We start from the raw sequence: 24428 nt of genomic DNA on the forward strand, positions 1-24428 counted from the left end.
ATACATTTACATATAAAATCATATACAGTGTGTTTTATGGACAGTTTAGAAGACTTATTAAAGCAATCTGGTCTCCTTGGAATGCTACTTTTAGTAGGTTATTTTTTACCAAGACCCTGAATAATATGGTAGACAACTGAACAGACATTGAGGTTTGCTACAGACACAAAGAAAGTAACCAGAAATGTATTGGCAATATTTGGTTTTGTTGATGTTGATTTGGTTTTTTAATCCTAGATAGAGCCTCTAACCTTGCAGTGTGTATGTGCAGAATTAAATTAGTATAAAAATTGTGTTGTTGTTTTTTTCAGGCAACTCGTTGTAACTGTCATCAGAACTCTAAAGAAGGAAAATGCACATATGCTGATAAGTACACCCAAACACCCTGGAAAAGAGCTCCTGTAAGTGACATGCTCTTGGCTTCTTCTCTTATCATTTGCTATTGTCATGTTTTGTTTTGCTCTTTTAAGCTAATCACTAATAATTTTGAATTAGCCATGGCTACTGTTTTTCTTAGGTAAGTTTTTTTTTTCCTTGTCTTCTAGGTGTTTGTGTGCTTTCTAAGGCTTCTCATGTGTTCTATATACGCGAATGTGCATTTACTAGCTTTTCCATCTGCACATTGTAGCTCATGTTCTTTGAGTGTCCACTCCTCTCGCTGCATGTTTTTAGGAGAACAGTGTTTTTACCTGCCCCACAGAAGCCCAGTATGCAGCTGTCCCAATTCAGCAGCATATGACACTTTGAAGAGACATGAAGTAGCATTCCTTTTTTTTTTGGTTAAAGTTTCCAAATGCATTTTGCTATTACACCTACTTACAAAAATGTTGACAGCATTAGGAAATATTAATTCATGGAATAGTTTGTAAAGGTTATGTTTAGGCAGTCCGGGTATGGTCTCTTCTAAACAATAGCTTTATCCCTTGTTGTTGTTTTTAATTTTATATCTCATAGCATATGTAGGGCTAAAAATATCCTCTCCATTATTTAGTTTGAGTTTTCTTGGAACTTAGTTCAGATTGTCATCATATGACCACCAGTCATCATTATTCTATAGTATGGGGAGAGTAACATTTTTTTCTTACTAATAGAATGCCTGACATGACATGTCCCAGTAGTCTTTTGCCTTGCATTTAACTGCAGAGTCCAAGTAAGAAAAGTTAGGGAAACAAAAAGGTTAGTATAATCAGTTCAACCATAAAATGAACCTATAAGTAAAAGCCTTGAAAGTTTATAAAATAGTTACTTTATTTCTTTCTATCTAATAAGTAATTACCTTTTGTGTGCTGTTTAGGTGTGATGGTAGAATCAATCTACTCAAAGTCGGTTGATCATCTCTTAGCCTAGGTATTAGGATTTTAAAGTGAAAGTGAGATTTGAGGAAGGAAATGCACTTGAGGAAGGAAATAATGATTCCTCTGATAATCACTTTTTAATGGGAGCTAAACCTGGTCATTTAATCATTGATATAAGCTGCTGTAAATTATTTGAAGTCCAGAAGATGGGGAAAGTAATTGGAAAAATAAAGAGCTTGATGAAGAAAGGAAAGGCAGCTTTTTCAAAATCAAAAGGCAATAGATTGAAGTAATAAAACATTTCTTAATGTCAAAGCATATAAAATTTACCTGTTTGGCAGCATTTCAAAGAAAAGATCTTGCCCTTATAAATAACGTGTTTTTTCTAGATTTTTCCAGTTTCTACACATGATGTTTGTGAGTTCAGGCCATATTATTTAAGTAGATTGACATTCCTGTTCACATGAAAAATTCTCTTTTTACCATCTTCATGGAAGTCTTCATATTTTGTGTTATTCTCTCTGGCTCCCTTGATCTCACTGTTCTGAAAACTGGATTTTCAGTCCTCCTTATTAGACAAAGTAACTGGTACAGAGCAATACCACTACACTTTGCAGTGTTCCTGCTCTTGGGAGCAAAGGTCAGTGCTCCAGTGGTATTCCCCTAACAAACCCAGGTTTCAACTTTCCCTGCTATCTGCTAGTGAAGAAATTACCTGGCTTAAATGCCTATATTTTTCAGATAAGTTAACAAAATCCAAGGATAGTAAATGGCCTACTAAAGTTCCTACAGTAAATAAGGCTGGGATAGTACTCTTGGGATTCCTGACTTCTAGCTCAGAGTTCCTTGTCCTAAAACCACAACGAGGAGCCTTGGAAGACACGAGGTTTTGCAAATTAGAATAGATAAATGTCCTTGGCACAAGGAAAAGTAAAGCAAAGAGATAAAGAGGTACAGTTGGGCAGTAGTTAAGTACATGATTATGTCTGGAACATAAATGTAGGGGTTTTTTGTTGTTTGTTTTGAGAGAGTCTTGCTATATATATAGCCCAGACTGGTCTTAAACTCATGATCCTTCTGCCTGAGCCTAGTGAATACTGAAATTACAAGTATGAACTATAACTCTTGTCTCAGATGTATGTTTAAGGAAATCATGGAAATTTATGTGAGATCAAAGTAGTGTGGAATTACATTTTCTAAGCTAGGAATTACTATATAAGAAGTTTTACTAAGTTTTGTGCATTTAAGAAAATAATCTCAAAAGTAATAAAAATTGAGTTTATTCTCTTTGAATAATTTTTCTGCTCTTTAAACTTCATTTGAAATATATTAGGTGAGAAGCCATGTACTATAATCAGAAAGACATTCTTTTCTTAAGAAGGTAATTACACTTAACTCTAAATTTTCCTTTTTACTAGGAGCTTAACCATATTTAAACAGTTTTGATGATATGAAAGTGTAAGGATATAACCTGATTCTTTGACAACAATTGATTTGTTAGGCCATAATTTTAGCAATAAAACGCTTGTTTAAAAATTTCCAATCTTGGGCTGGGAATGTGGCTTCGCGGTAGCATGCATAAAGCCCTGGGTTTGGTTCCTTAGCACCACATAAACAGAAAAACCCGAAAGTAGAATTGTGGCTCACGTAGTAGAGTACTACTAGCCTTAAGCAAAAAGAAGCCAAGGATAGTGCTCGGGCCCTTAGTTCAAGCCCAGGACTAGCAAAAAAATTAAAAATTTCCAATCTTATTTTAAGGAAAATATTTTTGATTTAAGCCTTGACAAGGGTAAAATTTATCATCTAAGTCTGTTTTTCTCCTTTTCTTACAATATTTTGGGAAGTTTAAAGGTTTTATTGAAATATCTCAGTCACTTGACTATAGAATCTACCTCAGATTAATGAGGGAACCATTTTCCTTTGAATTCCTTCCATACACAGAGAATTTGGCTGCAGTGGGAGTTGGAAAAGAATGGAGGTGAAAGGGTTATTGTCTGAAGGCCTGTGGCAGCCATTAGGAGTTAGTAGACAGACATGGCGGTCAGGAATTACTGGAGGAAAGAGAGTGGTTGACAAACAAGACAAAGGAAAAGACAACAAAAGCCACTACCACAATCTCTGTTCCATTTCTTGGAATTCATCTTGTAAAATGCTGCTTTTGTTGCTTTTTTTTTTTCTTGTTTGTTAGCTTATTTGCCTTTGTGAGGGTCAGTGGGGCATGGAAAAGGTGGCACAAAGGATGAACAAATACAGCAGTACTGCTCACTAGACACTGTCTGGAAAGTGAAGTATACAACTTGTGGGTGAGGATGGGAGGGAAAAACGGAGAGAGTGAGAGAAGGGGTGACATGGTTCAAAAAGAAATGCATTCATCACCTGACTTATGTAACTGTAACCCCTCTACATCACCTCTACAATAACAGTAAGATACATTTTTAAAAAACTAAAGAATGGCTGGCTTCCAGTGGAGCAATAAAATGGCAGTTTTCTGGTTATCCTTTAATGGCTAGAAAATAGACAACAGATATAGGAGCAAAAAACAAAGCATGAAAAAGGAAAGGACAAAAGGCAAATTATCACTCAGTCACCAATTACCTTCATGCTCATTGTACCAAGCACTGGGTTAAACAGGGAGTATAAGCATGAATAACAAGTCCTACAAGCACCTCCTGGTGCTTTCCAATATCTCCAGTATGCCTCTGCCTAATTGCTATTAACCTCACTTTCCTACATATAAAGACTAAGAAGTGACAGGTACAAGTGTACAGCTTACCTACAGAACTTTTATACCTGAAAGTAGATTTTCTTCCCTTTTAAGTGGCGGCAATTAGTGAGGTGACAAGAAGGAACAAAGAGAACACAGACCTCTGGGAAGGGACAGATAGATGCTTGACACCAGATCACAGAGGGACTTCCTTCCTTAAGAGAGAAGCAGGGGCCCACAATTGTACTATATGGTAGAGGTAGTCCATTGTGATACTAAATTTTTCTGTGTTTCTTTGTTGCTGTGACAGAAAAAAAAAAATATCCAGCAGAAACAACTCCAAGAAGGAAAGGTTTATTTTGACTCAAAGTTCCAGTGGGTTCAGTCCATAGTTGCTTGACACCAGGTGCCTTTGGTAGAAGAACATCATTGCTGCTGTGATGATGTTACAGAGGAGAGTCCCTTGGCAAACAGGAGGCAGAAAGGAAGGGACCTGGGACCAGGTATAACTTTCAAGTCCCATCCTTTCCCCCTGCAATAGCATCACCACTGGGAACCAAGCATTCAGCTCATGCGCATGTAGGGACATTTCATATTCAAACTATAGCACCAAGGAAACATACTTTTAGTATTAAAAAAATTGAGGGTGAGGGGGATTATTGAAAAAACTTAGTTTCAGTAAGGATGTAAAAGTTCAACTCAATTTAGTAGCAATAAAATGTGATAAAATTCAGTGCTTTTTTTCAGTGTATTGATGAAAAAAGGAGTATAATACTTTATAAAATGACATAATGCTAGGTACCCATGGCTCACACCTGCAATCCTAGGTACTCAGGAGGCTGAGATCTGAGGATCTCAATTCAAAGCCAGCCCATGCAGGAAAGTCCGTGAGACTCTATCTCCAGTTAACCACCAGAAAACTGGAAGTAGCACTATGGCTCAAGTAGTATAGTGCTAGCCTTGAGCTGAAGATCTTAGGGACAGTACCCAGGCCCAGAGTTCAAGCCCCACAAATGACCAAAAAAAAAGACAAAGTGAAAGAAAAAAAAACCTTTCTAAAGTGACTTTTTCCTTTTCTGTCCTTTTTCTATTGAGATATATCAATATACTTAGTCTGTAACAAGAAATAAGAAAGCAAAATTATTTAAGAAATATTTACATTAATCATACTAAGTGCCCACAACAGTTATTAACATTCTATATATGATCTTACAGACTTGGTAAGTCATGTTTCTGGGTATGTGAAGATCTATTAAATCTATGTAAGATGGAATTATTGTACAAGCTATATTTGTCTGAGAGAAGTACCCAGATAAAATTGTGAAATGGTTAATTAAAAAGAATAGCAGCAGTGTGAAAGGTGCCTACTCATTCACACAAAAATAGTGTGAGGGCTGGGTGTTTGTGGCTTGCACCTGTAATCCTAGCTACTCAGGAGGCTCAGACAGGAAACTCCATGAGATCCTTACCTCCTCCAGTGAGCTACCAGAAAAGCCAGAAGTGTAGCTGTGGCTCAAGTGGTAGCATGCTAGCCTTGAGCAGAAAAGCTCAGTGAAACCAGAGGACTGACACGAAAAAGAAAAAAAAAAATGATGAGAGGGACTAGGAGTACTGTTGGATGGTGGTAATTTTTGAGATCAAGCTCCTTTTTATCTATACAACTTAGTCTTTACTGCTCTGTGCACAAACATCTCCTTAAAATAGTATTGTTAGATAATTCATTTGTATGTATTTCCAGTATTGCTTTAAAAGTATTTAACTTTGGCATTTAAAGACAGGAATAGATATTTTGCACATTAAGTAAATTCCCAATTTTCATTAGTATATAGCTTTTATAAACTGTTTGAACATCTAAAGTTAACTAGAAAATCTTTCCAAAAAATGAGAAAAAAGTTTCTGGGTACATGCTATCAAATCCTTTCTTATTTATTTTTCCTATGAAAACAGAGTGTAGGAATAAACAGATGGATTTTGTCAATATCCGAATAGAGTGAAAAGATGCTACCAGTTAAAACTCACAATGTGTACAATACTTTTAAGAACTATTATACAAAGAGAGGCAAAGAAGATTATTATGTATTTCAGATGTTTTGTTAAACTTAGTTTCTAATACTAAATCAAAGATTAGTCCACATCATTGCATATATCATGCATACATATAATTTACAAATTCAACAGTGGAAATAGTATGAATATTCTGAGAAATCCTTTGTACTTAGAATTAAGTTTTCGTGTTTCAGGTTTACTGAGTCAGATATACTCCCATTATAACTTTGTAAAATAGAAAAGATATAAAGTCAAGTGCTACCACACAAATCATTTGCACGGGAGAAAGTTTAGCAAGTTCCTAACAACTACAATTTTACTAGGAAAGAACCCATCTTCTTATTTTTCTTGACCGGGACATGCATTTTAAATAGAATGATGCTATTGACATATGTTTTCCATGATATTTTAAGAGTGTTTTAAAGTTTGATTTGTGGATATCTTTGATTAGCTGGGTGTAACAGGCAAAAACCCAATCTGGTCCCATGTGGGTGGAATTGAACAGTCAACATTTCAGGGGTATTCTAATTCTGATAATCTGTAATTAAAAGTAATCAGGCTAAGAAGCTACATGTTACTCAGATTAAAAAGCATATGTCTATACTCTGTGGCCTGCATGCCACATTCTTTATAAAGGACTTACTGTCTCAGTAGCCTAATTCTTTTTAATGGTATGCAAGTTCTGTAACTTAAACTAATGTTCTTTATTTTTACTTTCTAATTTTCTAACATTCCATGACTTAAATGTTTATATGTTAACTTTTTGATTGTCTGATTCACAAATGAATGCAATATCTTTAATACCTAAAATCTGTTTCTCTGAAGTTCTTTCCTTTTTTGCAAACAGGTAACTAGTATATTAAAGTAATATATAAAGATGAATGTGATATATTCTGGAAAAATTATTATTTCATATTTGTTAACTACAAATATTAGAGGAAAATAGATTTTCCTTAACATGTTTGAAAAATATCTAGGGTTGAATTGTAATATAATTTCAGTAATTTGAGCTGCCTGTGTTGTAAAAAAAAAAGTGAAGTCTATCTTCTCATGAACACTGTTGCTGTGTTATTTAAAAAAAAAAAAACAACCCACAAAAAACCGAATTATGACTTTGGTTTCTCTATTTTCCGGTTCCTTTTTTTTTTTTTTTTTTTATACTCTCCCTACCCCATCTCTCTTTGCACAGGGTGGGTATTCTGCTCCCTCCTTCTCTCCTTGGCAGGGCTCCTTCCAGGGGATCCCACGGACTGTTCCATCGCACCGCAGACAGAGTGAGTCTGTGTCTCTCACTCCTCTCCTGCTCTGGCTTCCAGTTCATGGTATTTCCCTTCTGCATGACCTTCCCTCCTCTCCCTCCTTTCCCAGTACTGAGAGACCTGCAGGCCAATACATTATTAATGAGCTACCTCTGATCTCTCTTAACACTTAACTTGACTGCATGTGAATAGACTTTAAACTTGTGGCCTTCTGAAAGCTCTGAGGTTTAATGACATTCTAATGCTGTTTAAACCTATTGCCAGGGATCCTAGGCCCACTGACATGCATCTGTCTAAATGCATTTCTTTTATGTGGGAATAAACTTGTTTTTACCCAATTATTGTAAAAATGTGCATACTATACACAATGGTTTGGTAGACAGATGCATATTGTTTAGGGATTGGGCTTACTAGACCATTGCACATTTCTTTAAACATTTCCTAATCAAAGGCTTTGATTGTGCTTTGCTGTCATCTCAAATATATTTTCAATTGTTTTTTTAAGGTTTCTTTAATATAAAAAAACTAATACATCTTTTTAATTTGTCAGCTGCTTTCCAGCACAGAAGAAACTGCTTTTGAATATGCATGGTTTACTAATATTTCTAATGACTCAGTCATTGTTTGACCTTATGATTGCTATTTACATTAAATTTACTTTCCAAAATATTGTTTATTACTTTATATTATGTACTTAAAGAATCCTGGTAAGTTGGTTATATTTTATCTTTTCTGAAAAGTCACCCAAAAAGCTAATATTAATGAAGAATATAGATATATTCAATTGGAGTCACTTTTAGGCCTTTTTCATAGATTTAATATCACTTGTGATTTATATTAGTTTTTTCATTAATCATCTTACTCATTATGAGAAATGTCAAAGGCTGAGCTTTGACACTTTGAGCAAGTGGGAATTTGATTTATTCAAGTACATTTCATTTCTTGAAAGAGTCCAGATTTTAAGGTATCAGCATGAATTCCAGAGAAGACATGGAGTTTGCTTTTGGCTCCTCTTCTTCTGTACTTTTTATTCTAATGAGAAAGGGAGTTTGTCTCATTTAATGAAAACAATAAGAAGAGGAATAGTCTGCCACTTATTTTATACATTTTCTGTTTTACTTGTTGTGTTCAAATAAGTTTCATCCTTTTCTCCTCTATTTAAATTAAGCATCCCAGTGTGTAAGAGATCAGTGCAAATTGCTAGTGAAGTGATCTGAAATTTCAAAGGTCACTGGAAACCAGGACAGGTTGCTCTTAGACTTAGAGCCAGTATGTGGCAGGGCTTGACAGGTTTACCTCAAATCAACCCACTTAACTTGGCTCTTAAGTCCCTTTTTAATTCCTATTTTTTTACCTGGCCAGGTTCTTCCCCCCCGCCCTTCCTCTTCAGTTAGCTGGAATATGCAATTGAAGTTTAGGGTTAACAATTCTGTATACCAAGTAGAGTTGCAGGTATATTTTTATTTTATTTTTTTTTTTATTTTTATTTTTTGGCCAGTCCTGGGCCTTGGACTCCGGGCCTGAGCACTGTCCCTGGCTTCTTTTTGCTCAAGGCTAGCACTCCGCCACTTGAGCCACAGCGCCGCTTCTGGCCATTTTCTGTATATGTGGTGCTGGGGAATCGAACCTAGGGCCTCGTGTATCCGAGGCAGGCACTCTTGCCACTAGGCTATATTCCCAGCCCATGCAGGTATATTTTAAAAGCACGTCTCTTAGACACATTTGTTTCACTGGTTTAACTTGCATGTCTGTAGGTGTTTTTTGTCCTTTTTTTTTTTTTTTTTTTTTTTTTGCATCAGCAGCCTTCCATTTTCAGATTTTTCTTCCTTGGGTTCAGAGCAAATCCTTCCTCTGTAATCATAAGTGGCACTCTCCTGTAGTACCAGCCCAGCTCTATATTTTTTACTTTCTTTTTGTTTTCTTTTTGTGCCAGTACCATGACTTGAACTCAGGGCTTCATGTTTTCATTCAGCTTTCTTGTTCACAGATGGTGTTCTTCTGCTTGAGCCATGCCTCCAGTCTGAGGATTTTTCTTCCTGGGCTGGCCTCAGACCATAGTCCTCTGATCTCAGCCTTTTGAATAGTAAAGAGTACAGGTGTGAGCCATCAGCACCCAGTATATTTTTTAGTTTTTTAGATCAAGCCTCTGTCTCTCCTTCGCCAGATTAGCAAGACAAAAGTTTTTGTTCTGCAGAGTTTGTATGTTTGGAAGTCAAACATTGAAGTTGTGTCATGAGGAAGTTTTCATGCCCTGCACAGCTAAAAGAACCAACATTGGAATTCCATCATTGGTACTTGAAGAGCCTTTTCTATAGGAAGTGATAAACCTTAGGACCCTTCCTGATAGTTCCTGCTGGGCTTAAGAGCTTCCTTTAGATGAGAAATACGTTTTAAATGTGTTAACTATTTCGGGTTTACCCTAAAATAAGCTGAAGCGGTTTGTTTATTTATTTGCTTTATTCATGTGAGATTAAAAGAGCAAATCCAGTGTTTCTGTGGGTATTGGGAGTCAAATTACCTCTTTCTGCAGTAAGCTTATATTCTGTTATAATGTCTGTTTCTACATTTAGACAGTATATGTTTCCAGTGTTGAGGATGTTACTTGTGCAAATAATGGAAGATGGTGAGGGGTTTATGCTTCACTGTAATCTATCGTGCTCTCTCGCTCTCTCTCTCTCTCTCTCTCTCTTGCCAGTCCTGGGGCTTGAACTCAGGTCCTGAGCACTGTCCCTGACTTCTTTTTGCTCAAGGCTAGCACTCTTAACACTTGATCCACAGCGCCACTTCTGGCTTTTTCTATATATGTGGTGCTAAGGAATGGAACCCAGGGCTTGCATGTATACAAGGCAAGCACTCTACCACTAGGCCATATTCTCAGCCCTTCACTGTAATCTCTTTCACTCACACCTTCACCTTATGCCTTCTTCAGCACTGACTTGTGTGTGTCATAACTGTCCTACCAAGGCACAAGTTGCCAGGCTTGGCCACACTTGAGTAGAGAAAACCTGGTTTTGTTTCTATTGGTTTTTGAGCTTAGTAGAGTAGAAGACCTTCCAGCAAGAAAAGCTGAGAGAGTATGCAGAATAGATAATTCATGTTTACAATGCAGTAACCTCCGGTTACTCCGGAAAGCCAGATTGTCCTGGCTGAAATACGGTTAGCTCTAGGAATTAGAGAGAATTGGAAGTTCCTGATATTGTTTTTCTTTTTGTTTTCCTTTCTCTGGAGACTTTTAACTTTTACATATCTTGTGAAGTTTACTAGTAGTTACTTCATGATCTTTATTTTCTGACTGCAATTGTTCTTTCTAGGTTAGCAGAAAATAACATACTTTTAGACATATGGAGATCTTTTCTGGTGTCTGTTGGGATTTTAGTTCTGGTCCGTGTTCATGTAACTGGGTTTGGTTTAGTGTGTATACTCTAATTTCAATTGTTTAACATTATGAATAATAATCTATCTCATAGTAGATTTTAATTTAAAAAATTGCTTTTTGACAAGTAGAAAGCGTTAATGATAATCCAGGTAGCATTTTCTTTTGTAGCTCGTGTTTATGGGATACTTGCTGTTTCACAAAGCATATTTTAAAAATAACCTTCTTCACCTTCTTTCCTCAGGACCTTACTTGGTAGCTTAGGGTTGGCCTTAAATTTAGGAGCCTCCATGTTGGGATTATGGGCATATACCACCATACTTGTCTTTAATAGCACCTATTTCCTTATTATGACTAACTGATCTTTTAAAACTTGCCTCTTAGTACCTTGCTTTTATGAATTCAGAAATTCCTATCTTTTTCTATATACAGTGTAACTTAAATAGAAAGGGAAAAGTGATTTCAAAATAACCAAAGGCCTTGTGTGTTTTTTACATGCTTGTAATTCAAACTACTTTGGAGCAGAGATTTAGTTCAAGGCTAGCCCAGGCAAAAAGCTAGTGAACAAACAAGCCAGGTGTGGTGGGGCACATCTGTACTTCGAGCTGTGTGGGAAGCATAGAACATAATATGAGGCTAGCACTGGGCAAAAAATTGTAACACCCTTTCTGAAAACTAAAACAAAAAAGGGCTGGATTGTTCTTCAAGTGATAGAATAGCAAGCACAAAGCCCTGACTTCAAATCCCAGTACTGCCCCACCCCAAATTACATAAATGCATGTATATAGGGTTTAATAGCTTGTCAGTTTCTTGGTATAGTGCTGCCAGATTTCTAATTATAATTTGTACCAAAATTGCATTAAGAATCATAGATCTAGCTGGACACCTGTGACGGTAGCTATTCAGGAGGCCAGCCTGGGCAGAAAAGTCTCTGAGACTCTTATTTCCAATTAACCCACAAAAAACCAGAAGGAGAGCTGTGGTGGCTCAAATGGTAGAGTACCAGCCTTGAGTGGAAAAGCTCAGGACACGAGTTCAGGTCCTAGGACTGTCACCAAAATAAGAATCATAGTTCTATATAGGTCTATATTTTCTTGTTTTCTTCTCATAATCTTCAGGGATCCTTCATAAAAGCAGTTTTGATATGTGATCATAAAGTTATTTTAAATTACCAACTAATACATTTTTTATTGTAAGCATATATTTAGCACCTAGTATATGTGTGTTTATTTAAAATTCAGACAAAAGATTTATGAGATAATACATTCTCTTAGAATATATTTTCTTCTTTAACCTTAAAAAATATGACTAGCAACTTGGAGTTAGAAAAATCTTATGTATTTTGCCCATTGAGTTTGGAACATGTAGGTTTTAATGCACCAATCTTAATGAGAAAGTCAATCAATACCTTATGTAATTGAACATGCATGCATTTTGTTTATAATCTTTTTTTCCTTTGCATGTATAATCTTTCTTTGATAGAAATACTATTTTTAATTGATGTCTTCTAAGGAGTGAGCCTATGCCAGGAAATCTTTGTATTGTTGGAAAATACAATGGCTTAAATAGCTGGTCAAGCTATGATAGAGCCATTTGTTCTCAGTCCAACCAAATTTCCATCTTCCCAAATCCTCCCTTGCCCTTGGCCTGCTGTCTTTGATTCTGCTCCCTAACTTTAGCATCTTCCTGGCTTTCTTTTTTCTTTAGTCCTTTTAGTTCCTAATTGTTCTCTCAGGACTTACTGTGTGATGAGTCAAATAATTACATTAAAATTGCATATGTTACTGTGGCTCTAATGGTGGATAATCTGGTGCCTAGCAAGTGTGAGGGAGGCCCTTAGATCAAGTTACCTTACTACCAGAAAAGTTGTCAGATTATATATATATTGGAGTTTGAACTCAGGACCTTATACTTGGTTGTCGGACTCGGGTCGCCTCCCCAGGCGTGGAGATCAAGGCTCAGCTATGCTTCTCACAACTCCCTTTCTCACCCTCTCCCCTGGTCACCCGACCCGCAGGTAAGGCCAGGATGGGGGGGGGGGGGGAGCCAGCACTGACCTCACGTGCACAGGGGGCCGAAGGAGAACGCTTTGCCCACCTCCTTACCAGTAAAGAAAGCCAAGCATATGCGGATCTCGGAGAAGCTTCAAGAGCAATCTGATTTATTAAGGCGGGGGTAAAGGGAAATGATAGGAAGGAATGAAAGGAGACTGACCGGCCAGGACGCTGATAGGCTGTGAGCTTGTCATATGACCCCTCATGAGCTAACGTCACTGAAAGCGCCGCGCCAGGGAAAGACTGGGGGCACCTGGGCTGGCGAGAAAGTTGGGGGCTGGTTGCAAAGCTGGTTCTTCTGGTTCCGACCCAAAGAATTGTGGCCTGCTTCCGCATTCCCCAGGGCTGGGGAGAAGGGCGGCGTCTAGGGTGCGCTCTCTAATGCCTTTCCCCCATCAAGTCCAAAGGCTGGATTCCAACACTTGGTTACTTACACTAGGTTTTTGTTTGTTTGTTTTTGTGCTGGTTACTGGGGCATGAACTTCGAAGCCTCACACTCTCAGTTTGCTGTTTTGGTCAAGGCTGGCACTTTATCAGTTGAACCGTATTTCTACTTCCAGCTTTTTATTGGTTAATTGGAGATAAATGTCTTGAAGATTTTTCTGCCTGGACTGACTTTGAACTAATAGCTATAATTACGGGGATGAACCACTGGCGCTTGGCTGCCTGGGTCCAAGCAGTTAACTAAATTACTTTAGTTTTCAGATAGTCTTGGGTTTTTTGCCTGGGGCTAGCCTCAGACTGATCCTTTTGCTTGTGTATTCTCTGTGGCTAGAATCACAGATATATGCCACCACTCTAGGCTTGTTTGTTGAGATTAGAGGTCTAAGGATTTACTCCAGCTGACTTCAAACCCCAATACTCCTAAACTCTGTCCCAAATAGCTGAAGTCTTAAGTATCGAATACTACACTGAGCCTTATAATGGTTTTTAATGTTAAGTACTTTTCTAGTTGTTTTATTTAAATTGTCACATGATAAGAATTAATTTATCACAGTAACTTATAGAGTCAGAGCTATAATCCCAATTTTATAATAAAGAGAATATAAATAAATATGAATGATGGTAGTAATTTGCTCAGGGTAAGTAAACAAATGAAAATTAAATTCTTCTCTAAGTCCTGAGCTTGAATCTTAACTATTTATTGTGGATATTATTTTCAGTTTTATAAGTTTACAATCATAGTTATCTAGTTTTTTGTGATTTTTTTCATGTTATCATAAACATTTTTCACATAGTAAATATCTTTGAAACCACTGTGTTACCTAATGTGGATAGTAATGCATTATCATGTTCCATTTCTTGACGTAACTCTTTTCTCTTGTCTGACATTGATATAGTTCTAGTTATGGAGATCCTATTACAGCACAATTATCCTGTATATTAGCCAGTGCCTCTATCTTAGGTGTATTTGTAGAAGGACATTATTTAATTAGAGGGTTGCACTTCTTTGGGGCACTCGATGTGTGTGGTTCAATTGTTAGATGGTTTAACAAAGTATAGCACTACATGGCTCACTCGGGTGGACTCCAGTATGTGGATGTAAGCAATTTTATATGGGAGGACAGGTTTAAGCCTTGGTGTTTTCATGAAAATTTAGCTCTGGGAATGACTTTTCATGAAAATAAAATATTGTCAAGTAAAATATAAACTCGGATAACTTGATAAGAAACTGAACTAATTCATCCTTACAGTAATTTTTTTAAATTAAAGATGGTAATAAAAATAGAATATGATACTGTGTCCATTTTTGCAGCTGTTTTTCCAGTGCTGTCTAGCCTAGCCATTGGGCAGCTGACTAGAAATGTGCATCTTACTTAACTCATGGTCCAGTAGGCCTTCCCATAAACATAGGCATGGTATAGTTTCTCTCAGGACTGCAATTATGGTAGACACAGAAATTTGTGCTTTTTTGTGTAGCTTTCTGTGACAATCTGCTCTAAAGATTGAGGGATTGTTTCTAGTCAGTATTTGCTTCTGCACCATACTGCCAGTAGCAGCTACCCTGGGCTAATGTACAATGCATGTTGGGGATACCAGGAGCCTGGTACAGCTGTGATGCTGGTCACTTGCTTTCTGAACTACTGTGCATCTGAGAGGTAGATGCTGATGATATTTTGCCTCTAGTAAATACTTGAGTCACTTTCACTCACCTGGATAACATTTAAAAGCAATGATCTGGTCACCAACATAGAAAACTCTTTGGATTCCTTGTTTCTGAGTTTTAAACAAGATAACTTACATTCTTCAATCAGGTATCTTCTAGTTTTCTAGAATCTAGAAGCACCATTTTGAAAAGCAGAGAAATAAGCATTCATAGTTTCCCCAAAACATCAGAAACGGTGATTGGTCCATATGAATTCCGGAGCAGATGCATTCAGTTATATGTGTGACTTGGTTAGAGCTTTCATCTCTATAGTGATGTGTGAAGCCTCTGGCCTGGTATTTAAGTTAGAGTCAGATTATACCTTTAGTGATCTTTCAGATGCTCAAGTTTTCTTTGCTTCTGTAATGTACAAGAAGCGCTAAATTTATTTTACAAGTAATTTCTACCTTCAATAAAGGGTTACAGAGGGCCAAACCTTTTCTCTTTGGAGTAGGCATTGTGTCAAAATTCCTTCCAATGTTTTGTTTGGTAAGATCCAAGTGATTGCTTTTTGTGAGAAATTTTATATGCACCATTGTATGTGCAGGGAAGTTTGTGCTAACTTGCAAACCATGTTAGCAGGAAAGTATGAATGATATTAATATGCTGTCATTTATAGTTAAGTAAATAAGGAAAAGTAATAAAGAGTGCCTAGAAAAATAAAATAGCAAAACAAATTCCCTGGGCCTCCACCTCGTCCTGGCGATCCTCCATGTTGCCTGTGGTCTCTGATGCCATTGTCCTGTCTCTTTCTTGTCTCTGCTCTCTCATTGTGCCTTTGGCAAGGAGTTGAGAAGTTAGTCCATTACTTCTCTGACAAAGCGTGGTACAGTACAATTTTGGATTTTCTCCCACCATCTTCCTCGTAATCATGTTCTATTTTGGTTTTTGTTTCTCCCAGTTTGCATGATGCATGTCAAAGTGTGCATGCAATCATAGGCATGCTGCCAGTGGTTACATTTCAGTTTGTGCTTTCATCCTTTAAAGTGTATCTAATGACAATAAACCTTTTGTACCCCCCAAAATAATTTTAGTTAATTCTGATGTGAAATGTTTTTATACGAGAATATTTCCTGATTTCTACTTTATACACTGTGGCATATGTCTACTCAATCAGGACTTGCTATCTTAGCTGCCATGTGTAAGAGGTAGTACAGTAGTAGAGACAGTTTTTCTCAGTGCCCAGTGTTTCTTTCAGAGGGTCACTGTGGAACTACCACTTTCCATAAATATGGCTCTAGAGTATGACTTGAGTTTGGTGTTTTAGAAGTCTTCTTTGTAGGGGAGATCTGCTAAGATGGAATAGAATGTCAGGAAAGCTAGCACCTGAATGAAAGTATTGAGTCTGTCCGTAGAGTCACCACTCATACTGTATATTCTGAAAGCCTATGAGCTCAGAAACTATTCAAATAATACAGAAACAGTTTTAGTATTTCATTTCAAATTCTCTGATAAGTCAGCTTCTACCTTTGCCACTTGCTAAAGTATGTGACATTTCAACATGCAATGTTAACTTCTTTAAACTTCTGTAGTAAATTTATGGACAAAAAGAAGACACTTTCTGTAACCCCTCCCACTCACAGCTTCAGGAGAATTAGACATCAGGCATGTAAATTAGAGTTTGGCTTTCTGCCTCATCTCTGAGACCAGAAATGTATTATTTCTTAAGAATTTTCAATGTAATAAGCATTTTGCATACATGTTATTATTTACAATTCTGTGAGGTACAGATTCTGGAATTCTCACCATTTTCAAAATGGTTAAATTCCTTTCAGTATAGTGAGATCATTTGTCTACGATCTCATTAATAGTAAGTGATTGATCATACGGTCCACACATGTGATGAGATTTAATGCTGTGAGAGAATCTCAGCTTGAGAGTGCCACACATATCCCAGCTCCTGTTCCCATCTCCAGGAAGGTAGTAAAGGAATCTTGACTTGTTGTATGAGATATAGCCACTGTTAATTTAAAACATTCAGATATGACTGGAATTATTGGATTATACATTGAAGCTTAGAAATTTTATATTATGTAACAGTTAGCTTATTATATTGCTAAAGAACTTGTCTTTCACCTAAGACCCTGTTACAAAACAGCCATACCTTGAATATGTACATAGTCATCCATGGCATGTACTAAGCACTTAACAATACTCTAGGAGGCCCTGTGCTGAGTGCTTTACACATACAGTTATATTTAATTTAAAAATGGAAAAGAATAAAATGCATAGTTCTTCCAGCTACTTAGTCTAAAAATGGCTAGTCTTAAAAATCATTGAAGCCTAAGTTTGTAGGTCATTATGAGATGTACTTATGTTCAAATTAGCATAATTAATCCTTCTTGCTAGCCTTCTAAACATGAATTATTAACACCAAACCTGCCAGAGAGAACAGTATACTTACTGTATCATCAAATTTCTTTTTCTTTTCAGTCAGTACTAGAGTTGGAATGCAGGGCTTTGTGTGCTTGCTAGACAATGCTTTACCACTTGACCCATCTGCCCAAACATTTTTGCTTTAGGTTATTTTTCAGGTAGGGTTTTGTACTTTTTACCAGGGCTGGCTTCAGACTCAGTCCTCCTTCCTCTGCCTGGATTTACAGGCTTGTTTTTAGAGACAGGGCTTTGGCCAACAGTTTTGCCTAGCCTGACTTTAAACCGTGATTCTTCCATCTTTGTCTCTTGTATAGCTAGGATTACAGGCATGCACTGCAGTTTCTGTCTTAACAATTTTTAAGGTAGTTTTTATTTAATCATTAACACTCCATAATTAGTTTTTATTTAATCGTTAACACTCCATTGTTGACCTGATAGGAAACTATCACTTTGATGTTTAATGACCAAAGAAGCCATTCTTAAATCTTCAACTGATTTTCCTCTAGTAACTTATGAAAATAAAATATTGTCAAATGAAATATAAACTTTTGTAGCAGGCATATATATAGAGAGAGAAAGAGAACTTATAGGCTGTTAGGAGTACCAAGTACACCAAACAGTTAATAAGGATTGGTATGGGCACCTAAGGAGCTCAGGTTCCTTTGGTTATTTTATTTTATTTTTTGCCAGTCCTGGGCCTTGAACTCAGGGCCTAAGCACCGTCCCTGGCTTCTTTTTTGCTCAAGTCTACCACTCTGCCACTTGAGCCACAGCGCCACTTCTGGCCATTTTCTACATATGTGGTGCTGAGGAATTGAATCCAAGGCTTCATTTCTTAACGAGGCAAGCACTCTTGCCACTAGGCCATATTCCCAGCCCCTCTCTGGTTATCTTTGTAAGCAATGTGAAGCAGGCACTTAAGCTTAGCATTCCAGGTGACCTTCCACCCCAGAGGTACGCACCTGCTACTGTTGCCGTTGACGCATGTAAATGTTTAGTGGGGGAACTCACAGAAAAATATTTTGAAGTTTATGGATCTGACCTAAGAAGTAAGACTTAGAGGTGCTCATTTCCAGTGAGAGGCCCACGGTACTGAGGTAGGAGCTGTGGCTGCATTTCCATTTCAGCGGCCAGCCCCTCTGCAGGCTGCTGGGACGGAGTGTGGGCAATGCCCTCTCAGGGTGGCTGGAGAGCATCTCCCTGGTTCCTCAGGTCTGGGAGGCTGCTAGATTTAGGGCAGATTATTGGCAGTTTGGAGATGCCTTTGATGACCTCCCCAGTCCTCCTTATGTTTTCTTTTTTGTTCCTTTATGCTGTCATGCCTGAGATGCAGTCTCCTTGTGTATCTGACCAGGTCTCAGAAAGGTCATTAAGCAAAGGAATAAGTATGACTGTGCTCCCTGTGCATGGTGTGGCACATGACACATGATAGACAATGCAAAAATCTCCCACATTCCTTTCTAATAGTCCTATTATCCATGAACACATGGGATCTTTACATTTAAATTCACTCTAAATGTGCCCTGTAATTTTCAACTGACATTTGAATTGTTACGCCTTTTGTACAACTACCTAAATATAACAAACATAATTTTAAAAGAATAACAGGAATGTGTTTTAAAAATAAATAATATCTAGGTAAGTAAATTCATTCTGTAGGTATCGAGGGGCATCTTTTATGGCATTTGGAGCAGTAAGGGATGTGTGCAATGTGAATTAAACATTGTGTAAGTGTGTTTAGGGCTTGGGGAGAGTGAGTTCATCTGCTTGGTTCACCAATGGTAAAGGGTAGCTTGTTGTGGATCCCTGCCAGCAAGAGCTTAGCAGTGCCCAAGCTGAACTGCAGGACGTCTCTGTCCTACAGTGTGCCTTTACCCCCAGTGTTGTCCTCCATTTGCCAGGAGCAATTGTCCCCTTAGCCCTCTGCTATGTTACTGTTACTTCCCATTCTTCTTGAAAACAGACCATCCTAATTTAACTGAATTTAAGTTAACTTGTTAAACTGTAGTTTTCCATATTCTATCACTAAAAATAATTTTTTTTTTTTTTTTTTTTTGGCCAGTCCTGGGCCTTGGACTCAGGGCCTGAGCACTGTCCCTGGCTTCTTCCCGCTCAAGGCTAGCACTCTGCCACTTGAGCCACAGCGCCGCTTCTGGCCGTTTTTTCTGTATATGTGGTGCTGGGGAATCGAACCTAGGGCCTCGTGTATCCGAGGCAGGCACTCTTGCCACTAGGCTATATCCCCAGCCCTAAAAATAATTTTTAATAAATTGCAAACCCTACCTGTTAGCAATCACTGATTTGGAAACCACCAATATGATTACGGTAATTAAATGATAATTGAGGCTTTCCTTTATTCAGCTGTTCGGTCTAACTCCTCCTGGGTAAAAGACTCAGCTATTCTTAAAAACCTGGTTATTTGCTTTTTATTTAGTATTTTGAATGGAGCTGTATCACCTAACCATACAAGCAGCACCGCTTTCTACCCTGGCCTAGGGTCCATTGCTCTGGGTGGTGAGGAGGCTTCCGCCATATAGTGCAGTAACAAAATAGTGTGTGTGGATCATTTCTGCAGAGTAGTTTGTGCAGTTAGAAAAGCATATAACCTTTGGATGTTCTGAGATAGCACATGTCCATTCCTTTTTGTTCCTGTCAGATTACAACACTTAATTTTAAAATTTTCCATAATTTTTCCAGTCATAAAATATGCCAAGAATTTTCAGCTTGGAATGAGAATATCTTACATGTTTGCGGGCAGGAGGGGGTACAAGGGAGATGTCCTCATGCCATCAGGCATTTTGTGCCATCTCCTCCCCAGAAGCCCTTCCCATGCCCTGTGGTATATTGTCATTCCTTAATATGACATAACACTAGTTTTCCACACACATGTCTAAAGTTTTTAAAAATCACTTCTGCATGGTTGTTCTTTTACCCAGGGAACTTCAAGGAGAATCTATTGAATTAAATTAATTAGTGTTTATTTTATTTTAGTGCCTTCCACATTGTATTCATCTCTGTGGTAAAAGGTTGTGAAAATGCTCAGTGCCTTTAAATATGGGACATATAACCTCATGTGACAACTAGACTTAGGTGATAGAATTTAATGTCATTTATCTATATAAAGAATTCTGAGTAGACATTGCTATTATTATTATTATTATTGAAATAGCAAATCACTCCTATTACAGCATTGCCTCCAGTTATCTATCCTCAATTATGAGCCTGTTCTCAGTCACTCCTGTTTTTCCTCAGTCTGAGACCTGACTTCCTCCCATCGCAGCCACTTCCCAGTGCTAATGTTGGCAGAGAAAGAACACAGATGGAGCAGTAAGATTGCCCGCCCTTTCATAGGCGACTGTGTGGGTTTATTTGTGGATTAACACAAATTATTATTAGTACTATTGTATTACTACTAACTATTGTACTATTGTTCATAATAAAGTTACTTTATTAGTAAAAAACACAGTCATTTGAAGTTCATATTTCAAAGCCCTTTTCCAAACTCTTTGACATGTTAGCCCTCGTTATTCAATAAAAAGCACGTTAGAGAGAGGAACTGGTTGTCATTTGTGATGACCCACTGTGTGTCAAGACAGATGATGTCATTTGTGATAACTGTGTGTCAAGATGGGTGCACTCAACTTTGCCCCATATATTTTAATTCCTTGGGCCATAAGATTATTTTCATTTTTCCTGGATGCCCCAAAGTAATAAAAGTTGGACACATTTCCTCTGATTTTTTCTTTTTGGTGGGGGAAGATGGGGGACAAGGTAACCACACAGTAAACATCAGAAGGGCCTGTGAGGCCTTAGGAATGTTGCTGTTGCATTTTTTGTTTTTGTGTTTGGAGGGGCAATGCTAAGTATTAAATCTAGATTTTGTACATGCTAAGCATGTACTACATAATCCCCTGAGGCTGATTGTGTGTGTGTGTGTGTACGTGCACGTGTGTGTGCAAGCACGCTCATGTGTGTATGCCTGTGTATGTGCCTGCATGTGCTGGTACTAGGGCTTTAACTTAGGGCATCCCACTCTCACTTGGCTTTTTCACTCAATGATGGCACTCTACTACTTGAACCACTCCTCCACTTCTGGCTTTTTTCATGGTTAATTGGAGATAAGAGTCTTTAATTGGAGATAAGACTTTTCTGCCTGGACTGGCTCAAGGCTCATCATTTTAAATTTTACTTTAATATATGTTTTTTGTGTCTTAGCAATAATGACAGTGAGATGGAACAAGTAAACTCTGAAAAAATGTTTTGTTTTCAGCTTAAAGGTAGGCTAGTATTAGCTAAGTGAATGAACTTTGTACAAACTTAAGAAAGTCATGAAAAGTGACAGTATGACCTTTAAGCCTGTTATCAGCTGCTAATTTTAATTTGTCACAGAGGTACAGCACTTGGTAGTGTTGCACACAACTACCAAAAGACCTTTAAGATGGGTGATAATCCTAAATCCACCATCACATCAGAGCACTGCTTGTGGAGATAAAGTCAAGGTGCTATAGAAATTATTGTCAGGCTTTTTTGTAGATACAATTGCAAACACTTAGTGAAAGCACTAAGGCAAGAATGTTTCCTACAATGAATTGGAATGTTAAGTTTTCTTTTCTTTCTCCCATTTTTTTTATCATGTTCAGTGTATATTGCCTGTACCATTTTTTGTTTGCATTACTACTTTTATATATGTCATGAGATTGCTTGAATATTGCAATTCATTTTTGTATGTTTCAGATACCCCACATACTTTCCATATTAAAGCATACGCAGCCTACTACCAATTTCACTTACATTAACTCTGAGTACTTTTATGAGCTACACTGTTAATGATATTGCTTTTAATCTCAACAGCCTCAACTACTACACCCTTCCAGCAGCCTTCCCAGACCCACAGACCACGCACAGGGAAAACTAATAAGGCCACAACGTATCGAGGCCCACAGTGAATGTACGGGCCAGGGCATGCATCAAGGTGCTGCACATCCAGATGGAAGCTTCCCACATGGCTTACAACAAGAAAACAACTATGGTTTGGAAGACCGGCCTGTTTCCTCAAGCCCACAGTTTAGGATGAATGTGGCAAAAAGTATGTCTGACTCAAACTTGACCGTGACCGTGAGTGCTCAAGAGCCTTCTCGTTTGGCAAAGAATGAAATTGGTGAGATGCAGTTTGGACCCGGTTCTCCCCCAACACCTCCCCAGTTGAGTGCAGTAGAGCAGGCTAAGAGAGTTGGAAGAAATCCGTCTCCACTGGTGGGTTACCTGTCTCAGCCCAAGTCCTCACATCTTCTGAAGCCACCTATCTCGAGTTCTTCCGCCCCACCTCCAGGCCATGAATCATCTCCAAGTAGGACTCTTGGTTGTAAGAAGCCACCCATCATTGCAGCTCATTCAGCAAAGCTTCAGCCCACTAGTCAAACAAATCTTGCAAATAATCTGAATCTGAAAGCATCTAAGCTCCGCCCTCCTTCCAGCTCTTTCAGACAGAAACAAATAAGTAGCCCACGACTGGAGCCTCAAAGCTTGCAGGCCAAGACGAGTATCCCCAGGCCACTGGCAAGGCACAAAGAAATCATGCCAAATCCAAATGGCAGTTTGCATTCCGGGGATCCGTTGGCCTCCAATCGATATTCTCGTCTTCCTAAACCAAAGATACATTAAGCACATAGTCAACGTCTGCCACTTTGTGTTTTAACAGCACTCTTTTCTGTAATAGCTTTATGTGCAGTTTGCCACCACGTTGGAGGTTCTGTTGAAAGCTTGCGAAAACCTTAAAATTAAAATGTGGAGGCTTCTACTCCTTTGGCTCTTCCATTTTATATCTTGGTTCAAGCACACTTGTCTCAGATCTGCCTGCCCAGATATCTCAGAGGTCCACTGTCACGTCTGCCCGTGCTGTCCGCTCTTTGCAGGCAAGACGTGTGCTTTGCTGATTAAGTCCAAGTCCCATCTCCGTCCTTATTGACTGTGGTTATCAGAACCTCACCTCTGTCCACCATGGCTACTGTTTTAACTAACAGCGTGGTGATAATGGAAGATGGTAGTCTGTAAGCAGAGTTCTGGCCAGTGTTTTGTATATTTGAAAGGTCTATGCAAAAGCTTTGTGATGAATAAAGATCCGGCTTTTAATGGGAAATCGATGTCAGCTTTATTTCTTCTTGCCTAGGATCAGCAAACTAGTCTTAACTGTTCATTCATTTACCAGAGGAATTCCCTAAGCTGACAGTGTTCAATAGTATATATGTATAAGCTGCTGGTTGTCATGTTGACATTGTGTTTCTGTCACTCACATATACCATTTGTGCTTGTACTGTGTACATTTGGAGAGCTTGAGATATACCTTGAAACCTGTGCCTAAGGTGTATCCACTTGTAGCCTGTGTTGGTGCTAGAGTTTTGCTGGCTGTTCAGTTTTGAAACCTAGTCTAGGGCTATGGATCCATCACAGCTGTTGTCAAGGTTATGCAGCATCTATTTTAAATGAAGTTGTTATTGTAATATTTGTATTTAATGACTTTCTGCTGATATCTGAAGTCTGGAATAATAGACTTGAAATATTTGCACAAAATTCTGATGGGCTTGAAGTACCCCTATACATGGGACTTAAAGCTTATTTTCTATAGAAAAAGGAGTTAAAATATTTTGAGAAAAATGATAAAGTGAGTAAAACTGTCTTGAGAAAGCTAGAATTCATAAGAGCTTTGCTTTTCACAGTTTCCTAGGTTACCTTTTTCTGTTGATATGCATTTAAATAACAATTTCTTGAAAAGTAGATTTGGCAAGAATTATATATTGGAAATTGTGCTTCATTAAGAAGTATTAAAAACTGGATGCTGGTGGCTCACATCTAAAATCCTAGCTACTCAGGAGGTTGAGATCTGAGGTTTACAGTTCGAATCCAGCCTGGACAGAAAAGACCATGAGACTGTCATCTCCAAGTAACCACCAAAAACCACAAGTGGAGATGTGGTTCAAGTGTTAGAGCAACAACTTTGAGCAAAAAGGCTAAAGCTAAAATATCCCGGGTCCCGAGTTCAAGCCCCAGTACTTGCACCAAAAGTAAGTAAATAAAAAGTTATGAAAGTACATTATAAATGCAGTAGCTCGTTTATTTTTAACGTGCTACAGAAAGTAGCTTTGGAACCTACAAGCAATCCTGTGCCCAAACTCAATCAT

The 24428-nt window shown here is 38.0% G+C and overlaps 1 protein-coding gene across 8 annotated transcripts in view; it reads left to right on the forward strand.

Moving 5' to 3' along the window:
- The window catches only part of Ccser2 (coiled-coil serine rich protein 2), a 117654-nt gene extending 94272 nt beyond the window's left edge, over positions 1 to 23382 (forward strand). For 6 of the 8 annotated variants that reach the window (XM_048339176.1, XM_048339175.1, XM_048339180.1 and 3 more), the window contains 2 exons: positions 312 to 401; positions 22105 to 23382. In XM_048339176.1, coding sequence (XP_048195133.1) covers positions 312 to 401; positions 22105 to 22914 — 900 coding nt within the window. In that variant the 3' untranslated portion in view covers positions 22915 to 23382. Of the gene's footprint in view, positions 1 to 311; positions 402 to 7234; positions 7368 to 22104 lie in introns of all 8 variants that reach the window. The other 2 variants (XM_048339181.1, XM_048339182.1) reach the window with 2 other exon arrangements.
- Positions 23383 to 24428: the final 1046 nt, after the last annotated feature.

This window comes from Perognathus longimembris, chromosome 2, assembly GCF_023159225.1.
Source record: "Perognathus longimembris pacificus isolate PPM17 chromosome 2, ASM2315922v1, whole genome shotgun sequence".
NCBI lineage: Eukaryota > Metazoa > Chordata > Mammalia > Rodentia > Heteromyidae > Perognathus > Perognathus longimembris.